Below are 22,037 nucleotides of genomic sequence, written 5' to 3'. Positions count from 1 at the left end.
CGGGAAATACAGCCAAACCAGCTACACTTTCCCCTGGAACAACAAACCTGTTGCTCCACACTGTCACGGCCAAACCAGCAGCAAACCAGCTACTCCAAAAGGAGGGCACAACTCCCAGACCGAGACTGTTGAGCACCCAGAACAGCCTAGAAACACGCGTCTCAACACTGTGCCAGGACCCCAAAAATGCACGTGTCTACCTCCGCTAAAGACTGACTAAGTACTGACGCGATGCCTGCCAGGCCCAGTGAGATGGCAGGAACAGAGAGGGGGAGGGTGGCCACACTGCAGAATAGCGAGAGGCTGTGCAGGGGACCGCCATACAACACAAAATAATAAATTAAAGGGGAAATAATGCGATGCCCCTCACACGCCCTCCCTTAAAGAAAAAATTTTGAAAACAAAACATTACAAAATTTTTTAAAGCAGGGAACTGATTAAAGGGAATGGCCCAGGGACAGACAATCTGCAACAACGTTGTCTGCTCCTTTTACCTGTTTGACAATGATATTATATTCCTGGAGTAGAAGACTCCAGCGAGTTAAACGCTGATTTTTAAATTTAAACTTTTCTAAGAACTGAAGGGGGCTGTGATCTGAATAAATGACTACTTGGGTGCCATAAGCGGGGATGTAAATTTCAAAATGCTGCAAAGTTAGCAAAATGGCAAACAGCTCTTTCTCAATGACGGAATAGTTCTTCTGGGCGGGAGTAAACTTCTTGGAGAAGTAACACACCAGGGTGATTAACACCCTGGTCGTCAGGCTGCATTAAGACAGCGCCTACCCCCAATTGATTGACATCCACTGCAAGAGCAAAAGATTTTGAAAAGTCAGGGGCCTGGAACACTGGCATCTCGCATAAAACGGTCTTAACTTGGTGGAAGGCGCTCTCACAGTCTTCACTCCAGGCCCACCTCTTACCCTTTTGCAAGAGATCTGTAAGGGGTGCCAGGAGGGTCGAATACCCCAGTACAAAACGGCGGTAGTAGCCTACCACTCCTAAGAATCTCTGCAAGGCACAGCGACAGGTCGGTGCGGGGAACCGCCTAATCGCTTCTACTTTGGCTTCAGGAGGGGTGATGTAACCATGGCCCACTCGATAACCCAGGTATTGCACCCGAGCCTGTACAAATTCACACTTCTCCTAGTTGACTACTAATCCCGCTTCCTGGAGTCGTGCAAAGAAGGCCTCTACATTAGTCAGGTGCTCAGCCCATGTTGTGTCATAGATGACAACGTCGTCAATGTACACAACGCAGTGAGTCAAGCCATCAGTGACTCGGTCCATAAGACATTGGAATGTGGCCAGGGCATTATGCAGCCCATAGGGCATCACTTGGTACTGATAGACAGCACCGTTGGCCACAAAACTCACTATCTCCTTAGCCTCCTTATCTCTGTCAATGGGACCTGCCAGTAGCCCTTGACAAGGTCCACTTTGGTAATAAATATAGCTGACCCAATTCGGTCCATAGAGTCATCTACACGGGGCAAGGGATAAGTGTCTACTTTGGTGAAAGCATTCACTCACCTGAAGTCAATACAAAACCTGACCATACCGTCAGGCTTAGGCTGCATGGTGATTGGGGAACTCCATTGACTGTAAGTCCGAGTAATGAGCCCATGCTCAAGCATATACTCCAACTCCTTCTCCACCAATTCTTGCTTCATAGGATTTACTCGGTATGGGGGCAGTTTGCCAGGCTCTGAGCCCCCAACATCAATATCGTGTTCTATCAACTACGTCCTGCCTGGAACACTGCTAAACACAAAAGAGTACTTCCTCAGCCGCCGAAGCAACTCATCTTGCTGATCCCCTTCTAAGTGCTCAACCTTCTCCTTCAAGAGATGGAAGCTATTCCGTTCCCACTGCCCCGTAGGAACGACAGGTTCAGGCCCAATAACTTCTGGTGCTTCTCCCTCCCAGCAGAAAAACAAAACTGAAGATGCCTCTTGCATGGCAGAACTAAAAGAGCCCTTCTGGCTAGTAGAATGAAAATAGGGCTTCAGCATGTTAACATGACACAGCTGAGCCCTCTTGTGCCGGTCAGGAGTGACCACCAGGTAGTCGAGGTCACCCACCTTTTTTTCTATAACATAGGGGCCACTATAGCGGGCAGCAAGCAGCTGGCCCTGAAGTGGTAACAACACAAGCACTTCATCTCTAAGGGCAAAACTCCGATACTCGGCCCTGCTGTCATAATACCCCTTCATAGTCTGCTGGGCCTTACACAGGTGGGTCTGCACCACCTCTAATGCCTTGGCCAATCTCTCTCGACTGCTCATGAGGCTGACACCAAGCCTCCCGAACTACGTCGAGCGGCCCACACACTCGGTGTCCAAACACTAGTTGATTGGGTGAGAAACCCAGGGACTCAGTGGGTGCTTCTCTCACAGCAAATAAGACATTTTTTTTTTCAGAAAAAGGCCCACTTGAGTGCTGGCTCTCCAAAGAGTTCAAAAAGTACCAAAACCGTCAGCCAGAATTAGGGGAGCAAATGCCTCGATACCTCCCTCTTAATAATATCAAACACTTCTTCTAGAGATGCAACAAACTTGAACACGTCGTTGGCTGGATCTTTTCGTTTTCGAATTAGTCTCAGCATTGCCAACACGCAGAATCTCGTATCGCTTTTTTAAGTTGAAATCAAATGGAGACGTAGCGCCGTGGGAATTTATCCTCAGCAAATCTTCTATAAGCTTGTCACGTTCAGCAGTAGGTTGTAGGACAGCATTTTCAGTCTTTGATTCCTGTGTCTCACATAGCTCCTCTTCAAATGCAGTTTGATCCATCTCTATTCCTGGGAAGATAGATAGATAGATTAAATGTATGTATGTGCAGTATGGGAGATAAAAAAAAAATTCTAGAAAATGAATAGGGAAAAAAATAAAGGAAAACAGCTTTCCTGCATGATTTTCTCACTGTATATGGTGACGATAGAATACTTGTTGATGTGAAGAGTGAAATCAGTGGTCTAGAAAGCCTCATTTTATCCCTACAGTCAAATCGCGGACATCAAAACTGCAATCAGCATTTCACTTTTTTTTATTAATATTACTGTATAGCCCCTCTCTCTCTCTCTCTCTCTCTCTCTCTCTCTCTCTCTCTCTCTCTCTCTCTCTCTCTCTCTCTCTCTCTCTCTCTCTCTCTCTCTCTCTCTCTCTCTCTGTCTCTCTCTCTCTCTCTCTCTCTCTCTCTCTCTCTCTCTCTCTCTCTCTCTCTCTCTCTCTCTCTCTCTCTCTCTCTCTCTCTCTCTCTCTCTCTCTCTCTCTCTCTCTCTCTCTCTCTCTCTCTCTCTCTCTCTCTCTCTCTCTCTCTCTCTCTCTCTCTCTCTCTCTCTCTCTCTCTCTCTCTCTCTCTCTCTCTCTCCTCATTTACTTCAGTACTAATTTAATTATTTATTCATTTATGCTTATCTGAGAGAGAGAGAGAGAGAGAGAGAGATGAGGAGGGAGCGGGAGTGGACTCAGTCACTCGATCTTTACTTGCGTAAACTTTGTTTAGTACAGAACAAAGACCTAAAAAAAAAATACTCCCTCCCCCCCCACACACACACACACCAAAAACAAATTCATGGACCAATCAAGAATATAAAGACATGATAGATGACACAATAAGGAGTCTAATGAGAATCGTTAAAGAAAGGAGAAAAGTGATATTAGTAGGAGATTTCAACTGTAAAGAAGTGGACTGGGAAAATTATGAAAGTGGTATGGGGGAAGAAGCCTGGGGAGAAAGATTCTTAAACCTAATGATAGACAATATGATGGACCAGAGAGTAAAGGAATGCACAAGATTCAGAGGAAACGACGAGCCGGCGAGATTGGACCTAGTTTTTACAAGGGTATACAAATGAATGATGATATAAGATATAAGTGCCCATTGGGAAAGAGTGACCATGTAATATTAGAAATAGATATAGAAGAAGGAAAGGAAGATAGAGACGATTCATACAAAGGAGACCGATTAAATTACAGAAAGGCTGATATTGAGAATCTCAAGAACTATTTTAAAACGTAGACTGGGAGGAGATGGAAAACTCAGAGACAATGCAAGACAAATATAACTTATTTTTGGAAATATACAAAACAGGAGTCAGGAATATGTCCCAAAATATAGACCAAAAGAAGAAGGAAAGAAAGATTGGTTTAATGCAAGGTGTGCTAGGGCAAAGGAGAAAAGAGATGGAGCATGGAAAAGGTGGAGGAGAAATAGGAATCCAACAAACAAGGAAAACTTCAAGGCAGCGAGAAATGAATATGTTAAGGTGAGGAAGGAAGAGGAAAAGAACTTGAAAAGATATTGTCGAAAAATGTAAGGAGCAACCAAAATTGTTCTATAGATTCATAAATGGAAAAATTAGGCAAAAAGAAACAATAGAAAGGTTAAAAGGAGAGAACGGGATGGTGGAAGACCCAAAAAGTATGGCAGAACTATTAAATAAAAAATTCCAGGAGGTCTTTACTAAAGAATCCAAATTTGAGAGGCCACAGGGTAATAGAGAGACAATCTATATGAAAGAGATTAAAGTAACCAAGCTTGAAATAAAAGAGTTAATGAAGGAACTGGATGAAGAGAAGGCAATGGGACCGGATGAAGTCTCAGGCAGAATACTGAAAGAATGTAGGGAAGAACTAGCAAGTCCTATATACAACATCATAAAATGCTCAATAGAAAATGGAACAGTGCCAGTAGAATGGAAAAGAGCTGAGGTGGTTCCCATATATAAGAGTGGAAGGAAAGAAGAACCTTTAAATTACAGACCGGTATCACTAACTAGTGTAATATGCAAGATGTGTGAAAGAATAATAAAGAAACAATGGATCGAGTTCCTTGAAGACAACAAATTAATATCAAATAGCCAATTTGGTTTTAGAAAAGGACGGTCTTGTGTAACTAATTTATTGAGTTTCTATTCTAGAATAGTTGATAGAGTACAAGAGAGAGGGATGGGTTGACTGCATCTATTTGGATTTAAAAAAGGCGTTTGACAAAGTGCCACATGCAAGATTACTGTGGAAGTTAGAGGAGAAGGGTGGCTTAAAAGGAAGCACATTGAGATGGATAGAAAATTATTTGAGGGGGAGAGAAATAAGGACAGTAGTTAAAGATATGAAGTCCAAGTGGAGAGCAGTAGAAAGCGGAGTGCCACAGGGGTCAGTATTGGCACCAATACTTTTCCTCATTTATATTAACGACATGCCAGAAGGAGTGAACAGCTACATAAATTTGTTTTGGATGATACGAAACTGTGCAGAGTTATAAAGCAAAAGGAGGATTGTGAAATACTGCAAGAAGACCTAAATAAGATCTGGGAATGGAGTAAGAAGTGGGAAATGGAATTCAATGTGAACAAAAGCCATGTCATGGAAATGGGAAAGAGTGAAAGACGACCTGTGGGAATCTATAAGATGGGAGATGGTGTAGAACTGGAGAAAGTCAAAAGGAAAAGGACTTAGGAGTGACGATGGAAGAAAACAATCAACCAGTAAGCCATATTGATAGAATTTTTAGAGAAACATATAATTTGCTGAGGAATATTGGAGTAGCATTTCACTACATGGACAAAGAAATGATGAAGAAATTGATAAATACTATAATAAGACCCAGATTGGAATATGCAGGAGTAGTGTGGACCCCTCATAAAAAGAAACACATAAGAAAATTGGAGAGGCTACAAAAATGGCTACAAGAATGGTCCCAGAACTTGAAGGGATGACATATGAGGAGAGACTAAAGGCTATGGATCTACCAACCTTGGAACAAAGAAGGAGAGAGGAGACCTGATACAAGTCTATAAATTGATCAACGGAATGGACCAAGTGGATAATGAGAAACTGATCCTGAGAGAAGAATATGACATCCAAGCACAAGATCGCATAGTAAAAAGCTGAGAAAGGGAAGATGTCTGAGAGATATTAAAAAATATAGTTTCTCGCAGAGATGTATTGAGACGTGGAACAGTTTAGATGAAAAAGTAGTGTCTGCAACGAGTGTGCACACTTTTAAAGTAAGATTGGATAAGTGTAGATATGGAGACGGGGCCACACGAGCATAAAGCCCAGGCCCTGTAAAACTACAACTAGGTAAATACACACACGCCCGGTAGCTCAGTGGTTAGAGCGCTGGCTTCACAAGCCAGAGGACCGGGGTTCGATTCTGTGGCCGGGTGGAGATATTTGGGTGTGTCTCCTTTAACGTGTAGCCCCTGTTCACCTAGCAGTGAGTAGGTACGGGATGTAAATTGAGGAGTTGTGACCTTGTTGTCCTGGTGTTTGGTGTGTGCCTGGTCTCAGGCCTATCCGAAGATCGGAAATAATGAGCTCTGAGCTTGTTCCGTAGGGTAACGTCTGGCTGTCTCGTCAGAGACTGCAGCAGATCAAAACAATGAAACACACACACACACACACCGGCCCGGTAGCTCAGTGGTTAGAGCGCTGGCTTCACAAGCCAGAGGACTGGGGTTCGATTCCCCGGCCGGGTGGAGATATTTGGGTGTGTCTCCTTTCACGTGTAGCCCCTGTTCACCTAGCAGTGAGTAGGTATGGAATGTAAATCAAGGAGTTGTGACCTTGTTGTCCCGGTGTGTGGTGTGTGCCTGGTCTTAGGCCTATCCGAAGATCGGAAATAATGAGCTCTGAGCTCGTTCCGTAGGGTAACATCTGGCTGTCTCGTCAGAGACTGCAGCAGATCAAACAGTGAAACACTAAGGGAGGTCTGCTATGTATAGCTCTATTCACTTCAGGCAAAATATGGTTGCCTAATCTGAAAGTCTTGCCTAATGTGCAGATTAGGCATGCATTTTGCACAATATAAACATTAGGCAAAATGTTTGCTTAAAGTACGTACACATTAGGTAATTTCCACTGCCTAATGTACACATTAGGCAACTGTTAACATTAAGCGTAAAAATATATATATATATATATATATATATATATATATATATATATATATATATAATGTTATGGCTTATAGTTCCTATAGGTATACTTGAGTATGGGAAGCACAGTTCATGTAGCTTCCACCCATTAGTGGCGCAGGCAATTTTATTTATAGTGGTACCCATATTAGGGCCCATATCACCACCCAAGCACATCTTTGGTGTAACCACCTAGAACTTAAATATCATGGTGACATGTAGGTAATTTTAAACTATGGCGGTATGTGGTGGGATTTGAACCTATGCATGGACGTCTGCCCAATCCCACACTCACTACCTTATCCACTGCGCCGCTTTCTTAATTTTTTCCAAGCTGCATCTTTGCATTTTTTAGCTCTTGCACATATAGCATTATACCACGTGTGTTTGCTTTCTTTTGTTCTGTATTTGGAAACATATCTCTTTATCTCCATATTTTCCATGTCTAGGAATATTTCATAGTGCTCTTGGACTGTCTTACCTTGCATATTTTCCTCCCAATCAATGCTACCAAAGTAATTTCTTAACCTTTCAAATTTGTCTTGACATGATTCAATCATTTTTTTATATCCCTCATTACATTTCAAAATTTTGTGATCCTCTAAATTCAACTTCTAAAACCACATGATCACTTTTTTTTTGCCATTGGGCCATGAATTTGGTAGTTGGATCTAGCTTTTTTTTTTTTTTTTATACCAAATCCAGTACAAATGGTTCTTGTTCCCCTCTATGCCTTGTATAGTTCACCTATTGATCCAATGTGTCTACTATAGCCAGTTGTAACACTTTTTCCCCCCAACATCCAGCATAACTGTTTTTATCCAATTTATCCCAATTTACATGTTTGCAATTTAGATCTCCCAGAAGTAGCACTCTTCTGTCCTTCCTTAACATATTGTCCAGGCAGTCTATCACTTCTATTTGCATTTCTTATGTACATCAAACCTCCATGTATGAGTCTTTGGTGGGACATATGTTACTATGATACTCCTCTTTTCTCTCCTGCTGGTCCTGATTGTTATGCTTAAAACCTCTGCCATTCCATCTCCGTACTATACTTTCTCCATGAATATATCCTCTTGGGGCATTACCAATACTCCTCCTGTTGTTTTTTTCCCGTCTGTTTCTCCTCCAAACACTATATATTTGTTCTTTAAAATTCACTTGGGACATCTTCACTTAACTTTGTTTCTATTATACAGATCATGCTTGGTTCTTTTTCCAATATACAATCTCTCACTTCCAAGCTTCTTCATGTAAATCCATCTGTGTTTGTATACATGACTCGTAACACTTTTCTTCCCCTTCCCGAATATACCATTTCCTCAGTCGCATGTCTAGCACACTCCAGTAGAATTTCTTCTTCTCATTCTCCGTTCTTCTCTCGTTTTTTTTTTTACCTTAGCTTTATTTTTTGGCCCTCTCTCTGTTTCCCTTTCTTCCTGATTCATTTCTTTCTTTATCCAAATATTTTTATATTCTGCCTTACCAGCCAGCTTTCTAGACTTCACAAAAATTTCTTCTACTTGTGATCTCATTTTAACTTTAGTCTTTTAGTTCCCTCACTATATTTACCAAGTCTGTATATTCCTCTATTTCTTTTTCAAGACTATTCTACATCTTGTACCACTGAGATAATTTGCTTTACCTTCTTTCTCCTCCATCTATCACATATTTCACTAGGTTCTTTTTCTGTTCTAGTCCATTTATAACCACATACTTCTTTTTTGTCCATCGTATCTCTCACTATCTTCCTTTTTTTGGATCATTTGTATCAGTGTCCTTTGTTTTCTCCCTTAGTTGTTTCTTCACTGCTTATGCAAAAATTACTTTTTCTTCTTGCTCTTTTACCTAGACCTTTTTCCATTCTTCCAGTATGGTTTCACTTCTCCCTTTTGCTATCCTCACATAAGTGTTAAGCTTATCCTGTAATCCTTGTAATTCCAGTTCATAATTCTCACATTTGCCTTTAAGGGTGCTGTTCTTCCTTTTTATTTTATCCAAAATTTTCTTCATCTCATAGTTCATTTTTACTATTATCTAGCATGTCACATTTCTCCTGCAGCTTCTTGTTATCCGCGATTAGCTGTTCTGCTTCTCGAATACCACAACGATCATCTCCCTCAGACATTTCATTTGCCTTTTTATCATGATTATCCTTCACATATTAGTTCTTTTCTCCTTGAATCCAGAAAATTCCCTGCACCCACTGAATCCTGCCAGTTGACATAATCCTGAAGGTGTTTCAATGATCTCTTGACCTGGCGCCCATTTTTACATTTACATTGGCAGCAGCACCATCTATATTTTTCCTTTCCTTACTTTTTTTTTTGCTTTACCACAAGTAAACTCAAACTAACCTACAAAACAGGATCATTTGTCTAGTCTATATCAGAGACAGTATTATCAAAATATTAATGTAGATAATGAGGAATTTAGTAAGTGCACAGGCCAAGTGAAGTTAAAAAATCATTGACAAGATTTGTTCACCTCAGCAATAGTGGTAGTAAGATTTGTTCACCTCAGCAATAGTGGTAGTAAGATATTAACTAATTAATACCTGTTCTTTTGTGGATCAGCAACAGTGATTGGGATGTTAAATAATACTTATTTAGGAACCTCAGAGTATATTTCCTTCACATCCTACAATTGTAACATAGGTTCAGATACTTCTCATTGTTAATGAAAAAACATGCAAGCAGCATCCATTTGGTATGAGCTTCCAATACTGCTACACATTTTTACCTCTTACAGCACTTATAATGTTATTTAGTACATGAATATTTTTGTTGCACAACAACTTAATGCATATTGTTTGATCTCCATTACTTTTGAACAAACTAGTGTTGAAATATCTTTGTTCAAAACTGAGACTAGTCCTTTATGTTTATAAGATACAAAACCTGCTTGCTACTTGCATATCATTTGAAAAATATAATTATGACACCAATAACTTGGAAGTCAAAAAATAAAATTCAGGTGTCAACAGATAAGCTGAATATATATAACATTTGTTTCTTTAATACTACCAATAACATTCAGATTGGATGGTGAAGCACATCGAAATGAATAGTCTGCCCTTTCATACCTAAAACATGAACCATCAGACAAAGTTCACTAGCAGTAATATATAATTAACTGTCATTCACTCATTAAAACAATTTGCAAAGATGTAGTAATGTTTTCCTAACTTCTGAATAGAAATGAAACATTTGCTAAACATTTTTCAATACCTAAATATTTTATTAATCTCATAACAATGTTAATCACAGGTTTCCCATATTTCTTTTGCAATCATATCAAAGATGTGTTTTCATTAATCATAAAAACAAGATGCTGTAAAAATAAAAATTGTTCCAAAAAGGTCTAGTAATATATCCTTTAAGACACTTTTTTTTTTTTTTCATATTGAGATTATATATGTATATGAAAATCATTATCCGACAAAGACAAGCAGATACTGAAAGATTACACAAGTATGTCCACATGAATGTCGTACCTTCATCATCTTGATAACCTTGCTCAACTTTGGCTCTTTCTGAAAATATGAAATTAAATTAGTATAGTATGTAATGGAATATGAAATACAAAATTTTGTGTAGTATGTAATGGAATATGAAATACAAAATTTTGTGAAAGAAAATTTCAAACCGTGAATGTTATACCAAGTATAGAGAACCTACACTAACTCTATCCTTTTCCACAGCAAACTGTAAGCAAGTCATTAGTACAGCAAATTCCTGACAAGAACTAGTTTGCCTCTACTGCACCACAAGCAACCAATCCTGCATCTAAAATAATCAGCTGACCACATCAAATACTAAGGGATTTCCTACGAAGACTTTGTCTCAACCATTGCCCTCCAAGCATTGTCTCCACTTCCAATGGCTACTCTTGCTTAATTGACATTTTCTAATAATATCTAATGTTCCCTAAACACTATGCACCCATTCAATTTGTGGTTGCCTTCTTAGTCTGTGTGTATGTTGTGAGATGATAGTGCATGGCATGAATGCATAAATTCTTCACTTTCTCATAAACTAAACCTCTAAACCTTGGTTTTAAACGGCCTTTTCTCATGTTATACACATTAGAGAAGGTGGCCCACAAAAGATTCCTGAACCTTCCACCACCTGAATCTCATGCACTTTATATTTCTTGAAAAAATCATGTCCAACTGGCTAATAACCCCTTCATTAATAGAAAGTGACCGTCTTTCAAGATCTTACTCTCTTCATATATTCTGGCACTTAGCCTAGACTGAAGATATTTAATGTAAAAGATGGGGAAAGTTGAGCATCATTGAAGAAGAGGGAATAGTTGTCTGGAAAGTTTTGTCGAGTTGATAGATGAGGAATTGAGTTTTGAAGCATTGAACAATATTAAATTTGCTCTGCTTGAATCAGAAATTTAAGAGCTGTCAGAAGTCAGACATTCTATGGCTTCCCTACATTATCTGTCTACTTCCTGAAGGGTTGGTCATTTCTGAAAAGTCAAACACAAGTGATTTAGAACGGCTGGGGAACCTTTGATCAAAGGCCGCTTTTATATTTTTAACACAGGTGGTAGGCCATAAAAAATACTAGTATTTTTAATTTTTAACTTCCTTTACTATTCTTAGTTTGACAGTAAATCGGATTTACTTTCAAACTGAGAATTTAAATGACAAATTTTTATAAATTTTGATATTTCACAATAGTTACAAGTAAAATGAAACTGATTCCAATTGAACAGCTTCTCAAGGATGAGGTGAATAATCAGCTGTGCAAACAAATGAGTGACTATGTGGTGTTTGTTAGAGTCCAAGTTCCAAGACTTGGCATATGTGTACTGATCCTCTTTTGACCATGTCACACCAGCCTACCAGAGGGCCCATGAGAAAGTTATACGTGTCGAGGGTGTGGGTTTTGGTGGTTTGCTGGTACATTAATTTTCCTTTGCTAGGTGAGATGCCAGACAAACAAACTCATAAACTGTCATTACTATAAGTATTATTATTAGTTTACTACTATTAATTTACTACTAAGTGTATTTAAGATTATGATGCTACCACATAAACTGTCATTACTATAAGTATTATTAATTTACTACCAAGTGTATTTAAGATTATGGTGCTACCACATTCTGAGTTCATTGATAACTAAGTTAATTTAAGTGACATGTAACCGAGTACATATGAATAGATTATATATATTATTCATTCAACCACACTCTGAGTTCATTGATAATTAAGGTAATTTGACATGTTACCCAGTACATAATACGAATATATTGTATATTATTCATTCATGACTAACAGTTTTATAAAGTAGATTTCTGAGTGGCGTTGTGGGCCTGATCAAATGTCTGCGGACCTTATCCTCATGGTTTAGATCACTGATGAATAATAGGAAAAGTGGGGAACAGGACAAGAACCCATAGTAACAACGATTTAGGAGAAAAGTGGCCATCTACCAAAGCAACAATAGAACATTCAGAAAAAGCATGAAAAGAAGTTGTAGAGAGAAGGTAGAAGCTGTAGGAGAGTAGTTGGGAGATAAATGTTTGTGCCAAACTTTATCAAAAGTTTTTGATATGTCCACAGTAACCACAAAACTTTTGCTAAAATTTATAAAGTAGATGACCAAGACTTGGTAAGGAAAGCTAAGATCACCAGTAGAGCAGCTTTCACAGATGCCATACTGGTGATCAGATAGAAGATTGTTAAATGATGTGTTTAAAATCTTCCTGTTGAGGATAGGTTAAAAAATATTTATTTAGATAAACTGGAGATTAAACCAATAAGATGGTAGTTTGAGGAAATAGAACAGTAAAAAATAAACAAGCTGAATGTAGGCAAACTTCCAGCAAGAAGGAAAGTTAGAAGTCAGTGGTTGAAAGAATTAAATTAAGTGAGGTTGTGTCTCTGACTAGGTCTTCCTTTTCCTTAATGATCTGTATTACTGTATCATTTGTCCTGTCTTGTATTTGCTTTTTTCACTATTTCATTAAAACTCATTTTCTGATTCTCACTTTCCTTTCAATTTATCCTTCAGTTTTTCCTGTTTCTCCTGTATTTCCTCTTTCTGCCTTTTTGTTGTTGTCCTGCACCTTCTGGTTCATTTCCTGAATAATTTTCTTGCTTGAGACAATCCATTTTTTTTTTTTTTTTACATTATCCAATATCACACTTTCAAAAGACTTGAGTTTATCCTTTAAGTCAGTGTTTTCTTTCTCCAGATTCTTCATCCTCTCAGATAAGTTAGACCACTTCCCTTATAATGAATACATCCTTTTCTAATGTTGCCACCTTCATATTTTATATCTTCTTTCATCCCTCTCTTTAAAACCTGAGATGGCTTCAGTTTTATTTGACCCAATATCTCTTAAACCTTGTGGTGTCTTGTAGATTTCCCTCCTTGCTGCTGTCTGCATATTGCTGCCATCATCCCCAGACCCCTTCCTCACTCCTGTTGCCATTTTCCACTCGTTTCACTGTTTTTCCTTCACTTTTAGAGACGGGATATCTGCAGCTATATCTCCCCTCCCAAAGTATACAACCAGGCTGGTCAGAAAGTCTTCCAGGCTCCAATTCTGGAGTTGATAACTTTGCATCCCGAACGTTGATGTGTTTATAACTCCGCCATGACGGGGTGTGTGTGGGGGGGGGGGTGCTTATGGCTGTGAGTCATGGGTGGCAGCTGACTTGAAGCCTATGGTTTGACTCTATAACTGGGCACTTGGCATCTTCCTGGAGTGAGAAATTCTACCCTGAACGGTGTATTTTTTGCCAAGGTAGGATACCTGTCATTACCAGACTTGGTGAATTTTAAACACAAATTTTTCTCAAAAATGGTCCAAGCTAACAGATAATCCCTTGATTTTTTTTATTGGAATAGCTACTAGAAGTAACACAACATTTAGCAGGGTTATTTGAAGGTTCAAAGATACAAATGTAGCAAAAATGAATGAGTCAATGCAAAATGTGTATGAGCACATCACAGTGTCCACTGACTTAAGGTCTGAAGTTTACTGCAATTTGAATTCCAATTCTACACTTCGGTGACTTCGCAGAATATACAAGGAATGTCATATGGTGAATGATCAGTTTAGATAGCATTCACTCACTTCTGTGTATCGAGTCATAGTTTGTGTAATGAAACAGGAAGGTGGAATATAGGCGTGGCTGAGGTTGTCTACCAAGAGTGGAGTGTCTGTGTGTATTTGGAGAGGTTCAGACTGAGGGGTATGTTGTTGAGAATTGTCCCATTACAAAAGGCAGTGTAGGTTTCACTAGGGGTTGAAGAACTGTTGAGTGGCAAGTACACATACAATGTCATTTGTAAAATTATTCATGATGCAGTGACTGACAGTGTTGTTTAGATGGTATATACTTTAAATTTATAGAAGTCTGCTTTATGTTTAAGTTTATGGATATTTGTTGACCACATAGTTACTTTTCTTTATTAATAATGTTTTGGTTTTTTAAATTTTATTTATGTTGGTTCTGTCTGATCTGCATGTACTTTTAGTTTCTTTTTGCTTTTACTAGTGTTTTAGTGAGCCTTAGAGTATGTTTTCATTATTTTTGCTTTTACTAGTGTTTTAGTGAGCCTTAGAGTATGTTTTCATTATTTTTAACTCATTTATGTAATTTTATTCAAATTCTATCGTGTGTCTGTGTGTGTGGTGAAAGTTAACCATAATGAGGAAAAGCCACTGATAGTAAAAAAAAGATGTTGCAATTGCTTTAGTAGGTGTGCCAATTGAAGATTCTAGGTTCACTACTGGTGGCAATATTGTAATGAATTTCAATGATGAGGCAACGAGAAATGAAGCTGGAGAGAGACTGGAAAATATAGATAAAATGACAATCAGTAATGTGCAAAAAACCATGCTTTGCAGTGTCAGCAAAGGAGACAATAAAGATGAGCTGATGTCTAAATTAATAAAGAAGAATGAGTGCTTACAATCTATTGATGATATGGAGCTGGTTTTTCAAAAACCTGCAATGGGTGTGTGAGCTAGCATTCACAATCATGGTGATATGTTGAAGCTTCATTGGGATAGATATAGGGTTTGAGATAGCTATCACACTGGTTTATTTTCATTGCCAGTGGCAATGAAAAGCAAATGAAGGCAAATGGAGTCAAACCGATACCAAATATAAGCTATCACAGTAGCACACACTTTCCTTGATATTGACTTGCATATATCTTGATCCTTAGCCTATCCTAGCAACTTGACCTCCATATGAACCATTCACTGTATAAAATAGAACTAGCTACCGCTCTCACATTTTTAAGCCCATAAAAATGTTTTTAAACAAACCTTTAAAAGAGATAAAGCCTTAGAACTTGATGCCAGCCTGCACATCCCACAGTGTGTCTGCTGAACTCTTTAGCTGCTTGATCTCACCCTCTGTGAGAGTCTGCTTGATGATGTGTGTGACACCATTCTCACCCAGGACAACTGGCAGACTCAAGAACACATCTTTATCGATAGAGTGATACCCCTGGAGTAATAAAATTGATGTTAGTGCACAACAATACTATACAATGTTGCTTCTACTCACTAATAAAGCTATGAATTCCCAATTGAACTTTTCAATTATTTTAAATATAACGAGTTATTAATGTAGCAAATTAAATCCAACATGGAGCCTTTATACTGAAAAACATTTTCATTACAACAATTCAGATAAATGTTCTTTCATTCTAATCATGTGGCAATTTGTATTTTGAAGAGAGGAAAAAGTATATTTTCTGACACCCCAAAGACCCTTCATTGGAAAATGTAGACACAAGAATATTGCTATAAAATATCTGACTGCCTACAACTTGGACAATATGCTAATAATATTAAGACAACACTGGAAAAGCTCTCTCATGGATTAAATACACAAAAATCTTTTACATTTAAAACCATGATCTATATTAAATGGTGATTATTACACTGGTTTTACAATGTAAATACATTTAAAATATGCAGCATGTACGGTTGGATGTACCTGGCCAACATTACTTCTTTGAAAACTGTCAAGATATATTGATTTTTCTCAGCAGGAAGGTTTAATCATTGGATACAAGTTGTTGAAGAGCCAATTATTCAAATGCCTTGTACTCATATACTGTATATACACAAATGAACAGTATTTCAATTGCATTGTTATAGAAAACATTTTGATTTCCAGTATCCTTACAAGATCAACAGGAACCCTTATTTACATCATATCCATATTAAAGGGAAAAAGCAGACAAAGTATCACATCTGACAGCTCCCTCCTTTTCATAACTGCATAAGTCAACAATGCTTTGAAATCCATAAGTGAGATGGGAAGATTCTATTTCTCTTATTTCCTTCCCAATCAAAGACCACAGAAGCCACATTGATATACCTTCTAGTATTTCCCAACAAGTTATTTTGATTTCTACATTTTCTAAAAAGACATCTTGGGGTTTCAGAAGTGTCTGCTGTCCATGTTGCTACTTAAATGAAGTATTTACCATACAAAGGGAAAGCTTTCATAGTAAAATAATTGTTATACAGAAGCTCTTATAACTTCAAATATTATATGCATAAATAATGAACAAATCAAAATATATATATCAAGGATTTAATGATGAAAATGTTCATCTAATGAAACTTTAGCAATACAGCTTAAAACTTAACTTTTCTTTTTCCTTTTTTACTAAAAAGACAGCAGGAAGAACCTACCATCAATGGTCTCAGTAATGTCATAGTAATACATATTCAATAATGTAAATTTAAGAGAGAAATTTCAAAGAATCATCTGTACAGACTCTCCAGTAATTGATGAGGAGAACAACAGGTTTCCCATTCGTTTATCAAAAGTGATTGATGACTAGTATTTTGTTTTACAAGGCTGAGAAACAAAATAGTTCTCCTTTTTCTTATGAAAAGGCTGCTTTTACATGAAATGCAGCTAATCTAAATATTTTGCAGACATAATGCTAAGTCAGTGTATTCTTCTTTTTACATAAAATCCCATTCTACTAACAGAATTAATGCCTAAGGCATTAATTAATTAATTACTACTACACTGAGATCAATTTCAGAAGTAAAATCCTTTAGTATTCTCTTCAAATGCCTAAAACCAATTTACCAGAACTCAGTTTTACCAAGGGGAATAAGATAACACTTACTGTATACTGTATAGTTAAATCATTTTTAGTCCATGTGAATTTCTACAAGAAATAATCCTGGTATGATTAGCATTGGCATATTACTGAAGAGTCTAACAATTGTCTTGCACATAAAAAAATTTCTCACTTCATCCACCAGGCAAAAAGGGAGTAAAATTAGGTAAATAAATGATAGATGGAAATGGTAAATCATGGAATGCATGCAATGGACTGAGAGGCTAATGGCTATGTCGCTGCGAGTGCTGATGACATACATATACAATGCTGAAACAGCCTATGCCTTCACCCTTACCTACACTACACTATACTAGGTGCACCCTCTCACACAATACCTTAAAGATAATAAAAGTTAAATTAATGAAAATATGAAATACAACAACAAATCTGTATGTGCATGTGACAACAGTTAAATAAAATATTTCAATATTGTGATTCTTAAACATTTACCAATTTCTGATGTTTTGCAAAAGTCATGAAAATTCCTCATCTTTCACTTATCATCTTTCCTCAGATATAACAGTACACTCTCTAACTTGAAAATTATCTTTGCTTTCTTTTTAATAGCTTGTCATTTAACAATAGTATAAAGGTAACTCTTGATTTACGTGCGTTTAATTTATGCTTTTTTGTTAATACACGACCGAAAAAATATTATAATCAATTAAATTTGCACAATCGGTTTGCTTATACATAATTTGGACCAGCCACATTTTCAAACTGAGTGCCAGTGACGCAGTGAGTGTTGTGTTTACATATTCTTTGTTTTGTTTTCTCTTATTATTTCTTGCTGTTCCCTTTACTTTAAATACACTTCTAGTATTTAGAATGGTAAATAATAAAAACATGTTAGTTTAGCCAAATACATAAAGTACATATTTTGTACTAATTTTTTTTAACCACATCCCGCATCCCCCCTATTATCTATTGTTTCTTATGAGAATTACAAGTTTGTTTTACGTGAATTTTGAAATACGCGATGCCTCTTGGAACGCATCTATCTATCGTGTAAATCAAGTTACCTGTAACTGTAAGACCTTATCCCTTAAGCATTATGGACTGTGGTTAATTCACCCCTAAACACCCAGTCACAGCACTACTACAACTCACTATTAGAGGAGTGAATTAGAGCAGGTGGCTTTCACACCTTTGATATTCGAAGAATATTCTAAAATCATATAATAATTATTACAATAATCATAATAATTATTAAAAATAACAAAAAAATAAATAAATAAAAATAATAATCAATATTCTATATACATACTATATGTATATATTATAAATAAAATCCTCCATGATAGGGATTGCCAAGAAAAGGCACACACACACACACACACACACACACACACACACACACACACACACACACACACACACACACTTCTTGGAGAAAAATGACATACTTTGTGAGTCAATTTGGTTTTAGAAAAGGGCGTTCATGCACGACAAACCTGATATGTTACTATTCAAGGGTGATAGATGTAATACAGGAAAGAGATGGTTGGGCTGATGGAATATATCTGGATTTAAAAAAGGCCTTTGATAAGGTACCACACCGGAGACTGATCTGGAAACTTGAAATGGTAGGAGGAGTGCATGGCAGTTTACTAAAATGGATGGAAGACTTTTTGGTAGGAAGAGAAATGAGAACAATAATTAAGGACAGACCATCAGAATGGGGCTTGGTGGAGAGTGGAGTCCCACAGGGATCAGTGTTGGCACCAGTAATGTTTGCGGTCTACATAAATGACATGGTGGATGGGGTGTCCAGTTATGTGAGCCTATTTGCAGGCGATGCAAAATTGTTAAGAAAAGTGAGATGTGACAAAGATTGCGAACTACTCCAGGAAGACTTGGACAGAATATGGAAATGGAGCTGTACATGGCAAATGGAGTTCAACACGACAAAATGCAAGAAATTAGAGTTTGGCAAGAGTGAAAGAAGAATCAGGAGTATGTACAAGATAGGAAATGAAGACATAAAAACCAGTCATGAAGAAAAAGACCTTGGGGTGACAATTACCAATGACCTATCGCCAGAGAGACATATAAACAAAATAATTGGAGAAGTATTGAACTTATTGAGGAACATAAGAGTGGCGTTCGTATATTTAGATGAAGAAATGATGAAGAAAATAATTACTGCAATGATAAGACCAAGGTTTGAATATGCAACAATACAGTGGGCTCCGAACTTAAAGAAACACATAAGGAAACTAGAGAAAGTACAGAGGGCTGCAACAAAAATGGTGCCTGACTTAAGAGATTTGACTTATGAAGACAGACTGAACAGAATGCAACTTCCGACCCTGGAAAACAGAAGAGAAAGGGGAGACCTGATAGCAATATACAAAGTGATGATTGGCATGGAAAAAATGGATAGGGAAGATCTGTGTATGTGGAATGAAAGAGTGTTGAGAGGGCATGGGAAAAAACTAAAAATGGCCACTTATAGGAGAGATGTGAAAAAATATAGCTTCCCTCATAGAAGGGTGGAAGCATGGAATAGTTTAGACGTGGAAGTGGTCAACGCAAGGAATTTTCATGATTTTAAGAAAAAGCTGGACATTAGTAGATATGGAGACGGGACAGTACGAGCATAGCTCCTTTCCCGTATGTTACAATTAGGTACACACACACACACACACACACACACACACACACACACACACACACACACACACACACACACACACACTCATATAGGCATTCCTATTCCTAATACTAACCGTTAAACACACAAAGTCTCTCTTAGGTCATCACAGTATCCTGACATGTCTTACTGCAATGTGTTAAAACTTTCTTTCAAACGTTTTTTTAAGATTCATTGAAAAAATTTGTTTACTGACCATATGTGCTCACTTACAAAGGAAGAATTAGCTCCAATTTTCTCTCTCTCTCTCTCTCTCTCTCTCTCTCTCTCTCTCTCTCAACAACAGGATGCATAGTATTGCATCCATAGCATATTACCATTCATCACTGTCCTACAACCTATTTGTTAAGCCTGTTTATTAAACAGCTCTCTTCCATGTTAAAATACGACAAGCCATCCTCCTTTCTGTCAAGGAAAAAAGTGCCTAATTTTTTTTTTAAAGAACAGTATGATGGCAATTTACCAAGTATTACTATAACGTATTAAGGGAATCTTTGGGAGGGACAAATGGAAGCAAAGAATGTACAGTATTTAGTGCAATGCAAATTTGTCACAAAATGCATATGCACAGGAAATAAGGGTCATTAAAAGTAGAAAACGTCCAAAGTGAATATTAAAAAAACAAATAGCAACACATCAGTTATGGGCAACTTTTCCAACAACTTCAGTTACATAACCCAATAATTATGTGGTACACTATCAGCATGGCAATAATTTCTTGATGTTTTTTGACAATTTATTTTTTCCATAATAAGGAAATAATCTGTTAGAAACACTAAATGACAACTTTATGGCAGTTCCTGATGTGCTGGTAGATTTTCAAAGGATGCATTGACAAATTAATCTTAAGCTGGTTTACTCTGACAAGATTTGAAGATTGATTGAATCATTATTCCATTGCCACAAGTATGTATATATAAAAACTTTTGTCTTTCAAGCACATGTTCTTTTTTCTGAATTCAATAGTTCAAAAGCTCTCCAAAAAAAAAAAAAGCACAAATAAAGCAAATACATAATGCATAAGAGCAAGTAGCACATTTGAAAACTATTAAGACATGAAAGTCATACTACCAGCTTAGGAATCATCAATTCAAAACTAGAAGATGAGGGATGTAGGGCATGGAAAAGCTACCCTGTTGTTTCAGCACATTCTCTAATACCTTAACATTTGTTGTTACAGCGAAAATACTTCTCTGGTTCATGAGAATGCACCTGCACAGGACACTACATGAAGTTCCGATGGCCCAAGATGTATAACCCTTCAGCTTGATCACTTCATAAGCGCTGTAAATAGCAGCCAACACATATATAAAAAGACATGAAAATATTAATAATGAAATTCCCTGCTACTGACTGTCCTATCTAAATACAAACCTAGGAATACACACACGCGCGCACACTCACGCACAATGACCCACCTGCACAGCAACCGAGACTGCATAACAGGAGCGAGTGTTCTTCATAATGGAGGAGACAAGGGAAGCCACAGAGAGACCAATGGCCCAGGAAGTGTAGCCCTTCAGTTTGATGATCTCATACGCACTGTAACACCAATGATCAGTCCAAAGCAAAGCACACAAGTAAGCCAGTAATGCCTCCCTCATCTGCCAGAACTTTCTAAGTAAAAAAATGTGCATTATTTCATGTGTCCATATTTTGTCACAACCTACTTTCTGCAACACTTAGCCAATAGTTAGATTCCAATATTCTTTTATAAGAACCAGGTTAATGAAGACTAGAATGGGGGGAATGAATGAGATGCTAATTACTCTGAATGCCTGGAACACTTAGAAATGTCTTGACATGCAAGATTACGTTAACAAAAGTCTGAAAGTGAAATAATTTCTGACATACTTAACATTCTTTTCTGTTAAATACTGTTCAATGTTAAATATTTAATGAAAGTGCAATGGTGCAGTACATAGACACTCCAAACTCTGCTGTCCATTGGGACTGAGTGTGCAACAGGTTAAATAGCAATGTAAGTATTGAACTTGTACTGAAGGTATTAAATATATTTAGTAATATATGGTACATTATACACCTTTAACTTGTACTTTAGTCATCAAATCTAATTTAATGATATTTGCTGTTAATGTGTTAAACTTATATTGAAGTTGTTAAACTTCATTAGCAATATCTGCTATATAATGAAGTGATTAAATCTATTTAACAATATCTGTTATATGTATATGTGACTATTGCATGGAAGATTTCATATACAAGATTGTAAACTTCATAATATTGTTATCAGTTTTATAGTTTCACACTTTCATGGGTCTGCCTTTATCAAACAATGGCAACCAAGTACCAT

At 37.4% G+C, this 22,037-nt stretch overlaps 2 protein-coding genes across 4 annotated transcripts in view; one reads left to right on the top strand and one right to left on the bottom strand.

Annotated features, from left to right (window-relative positions):
• The window catches only part of LOC123504848, a 30,237-nt gene extending 17,795 nt beyond the window's left edge, over positions 1-12,442 (top strand). Inside the window, exon 3 of the transcript XR_006674977.1 lies at positions 10,632-12,442. The gene's annotated coding sequence lies outside the window, so the exon portion shown is untranslated. The remainder of the gene's footprint in view (positions 1-10,631) is intronic.
• The window catches only part of LOC123504847 (L-lactate dehydrogenase-like), a 49,596-nt gene continuing 37,094 nt past the window's right edge, over positions 9,536-22,037 (bottom strand). For 2 of the 3 annotated variants that reach the window (XM_045255744.1, XM_045255742.1), the window contains exons 6-8: positions 21,142-21,265; positions 15,236-15,419; positions 9,536-10,463 (exon numbers count right to left, since the gene is read on the bottom strand). In XM_045255744.1, coding sequence (XP_045111679.1) covers positions 15,255-15,419; positions 21,142-21,265 — 289 coding nt within the window. In that variant the 3' untranslated portion in view covers positions 9,536-10,463; positions 15,236-15,254. Of the gene's footprint in view, positions 10,464-15,235; positions 15,420-20,883; positions 21,008-21,141; positions 21,266-22,037 lie in introns of all 3 variants that reach the window. The other variant, XM_045255743.1, reaches the window with a different exon arrangement.

The sequence above is a fragment of the Portunus trituberculatus genome, chromosome 17 (assembly GCF_017591435.1).
Source record: "Portunus trituberculatus isolate SZX2019 chromosome 17, ASM1759143v1, whole genome shotgun sequence".
NCBI lineage: Eukaryota > Metazoa > Arthropoda > Malacostraca > Decapoda > Portunidae > Portunus > Portunus trituberculatus.
This window is presented reverse-complemented; position numbering and strand designations above follow the sequence as displayed.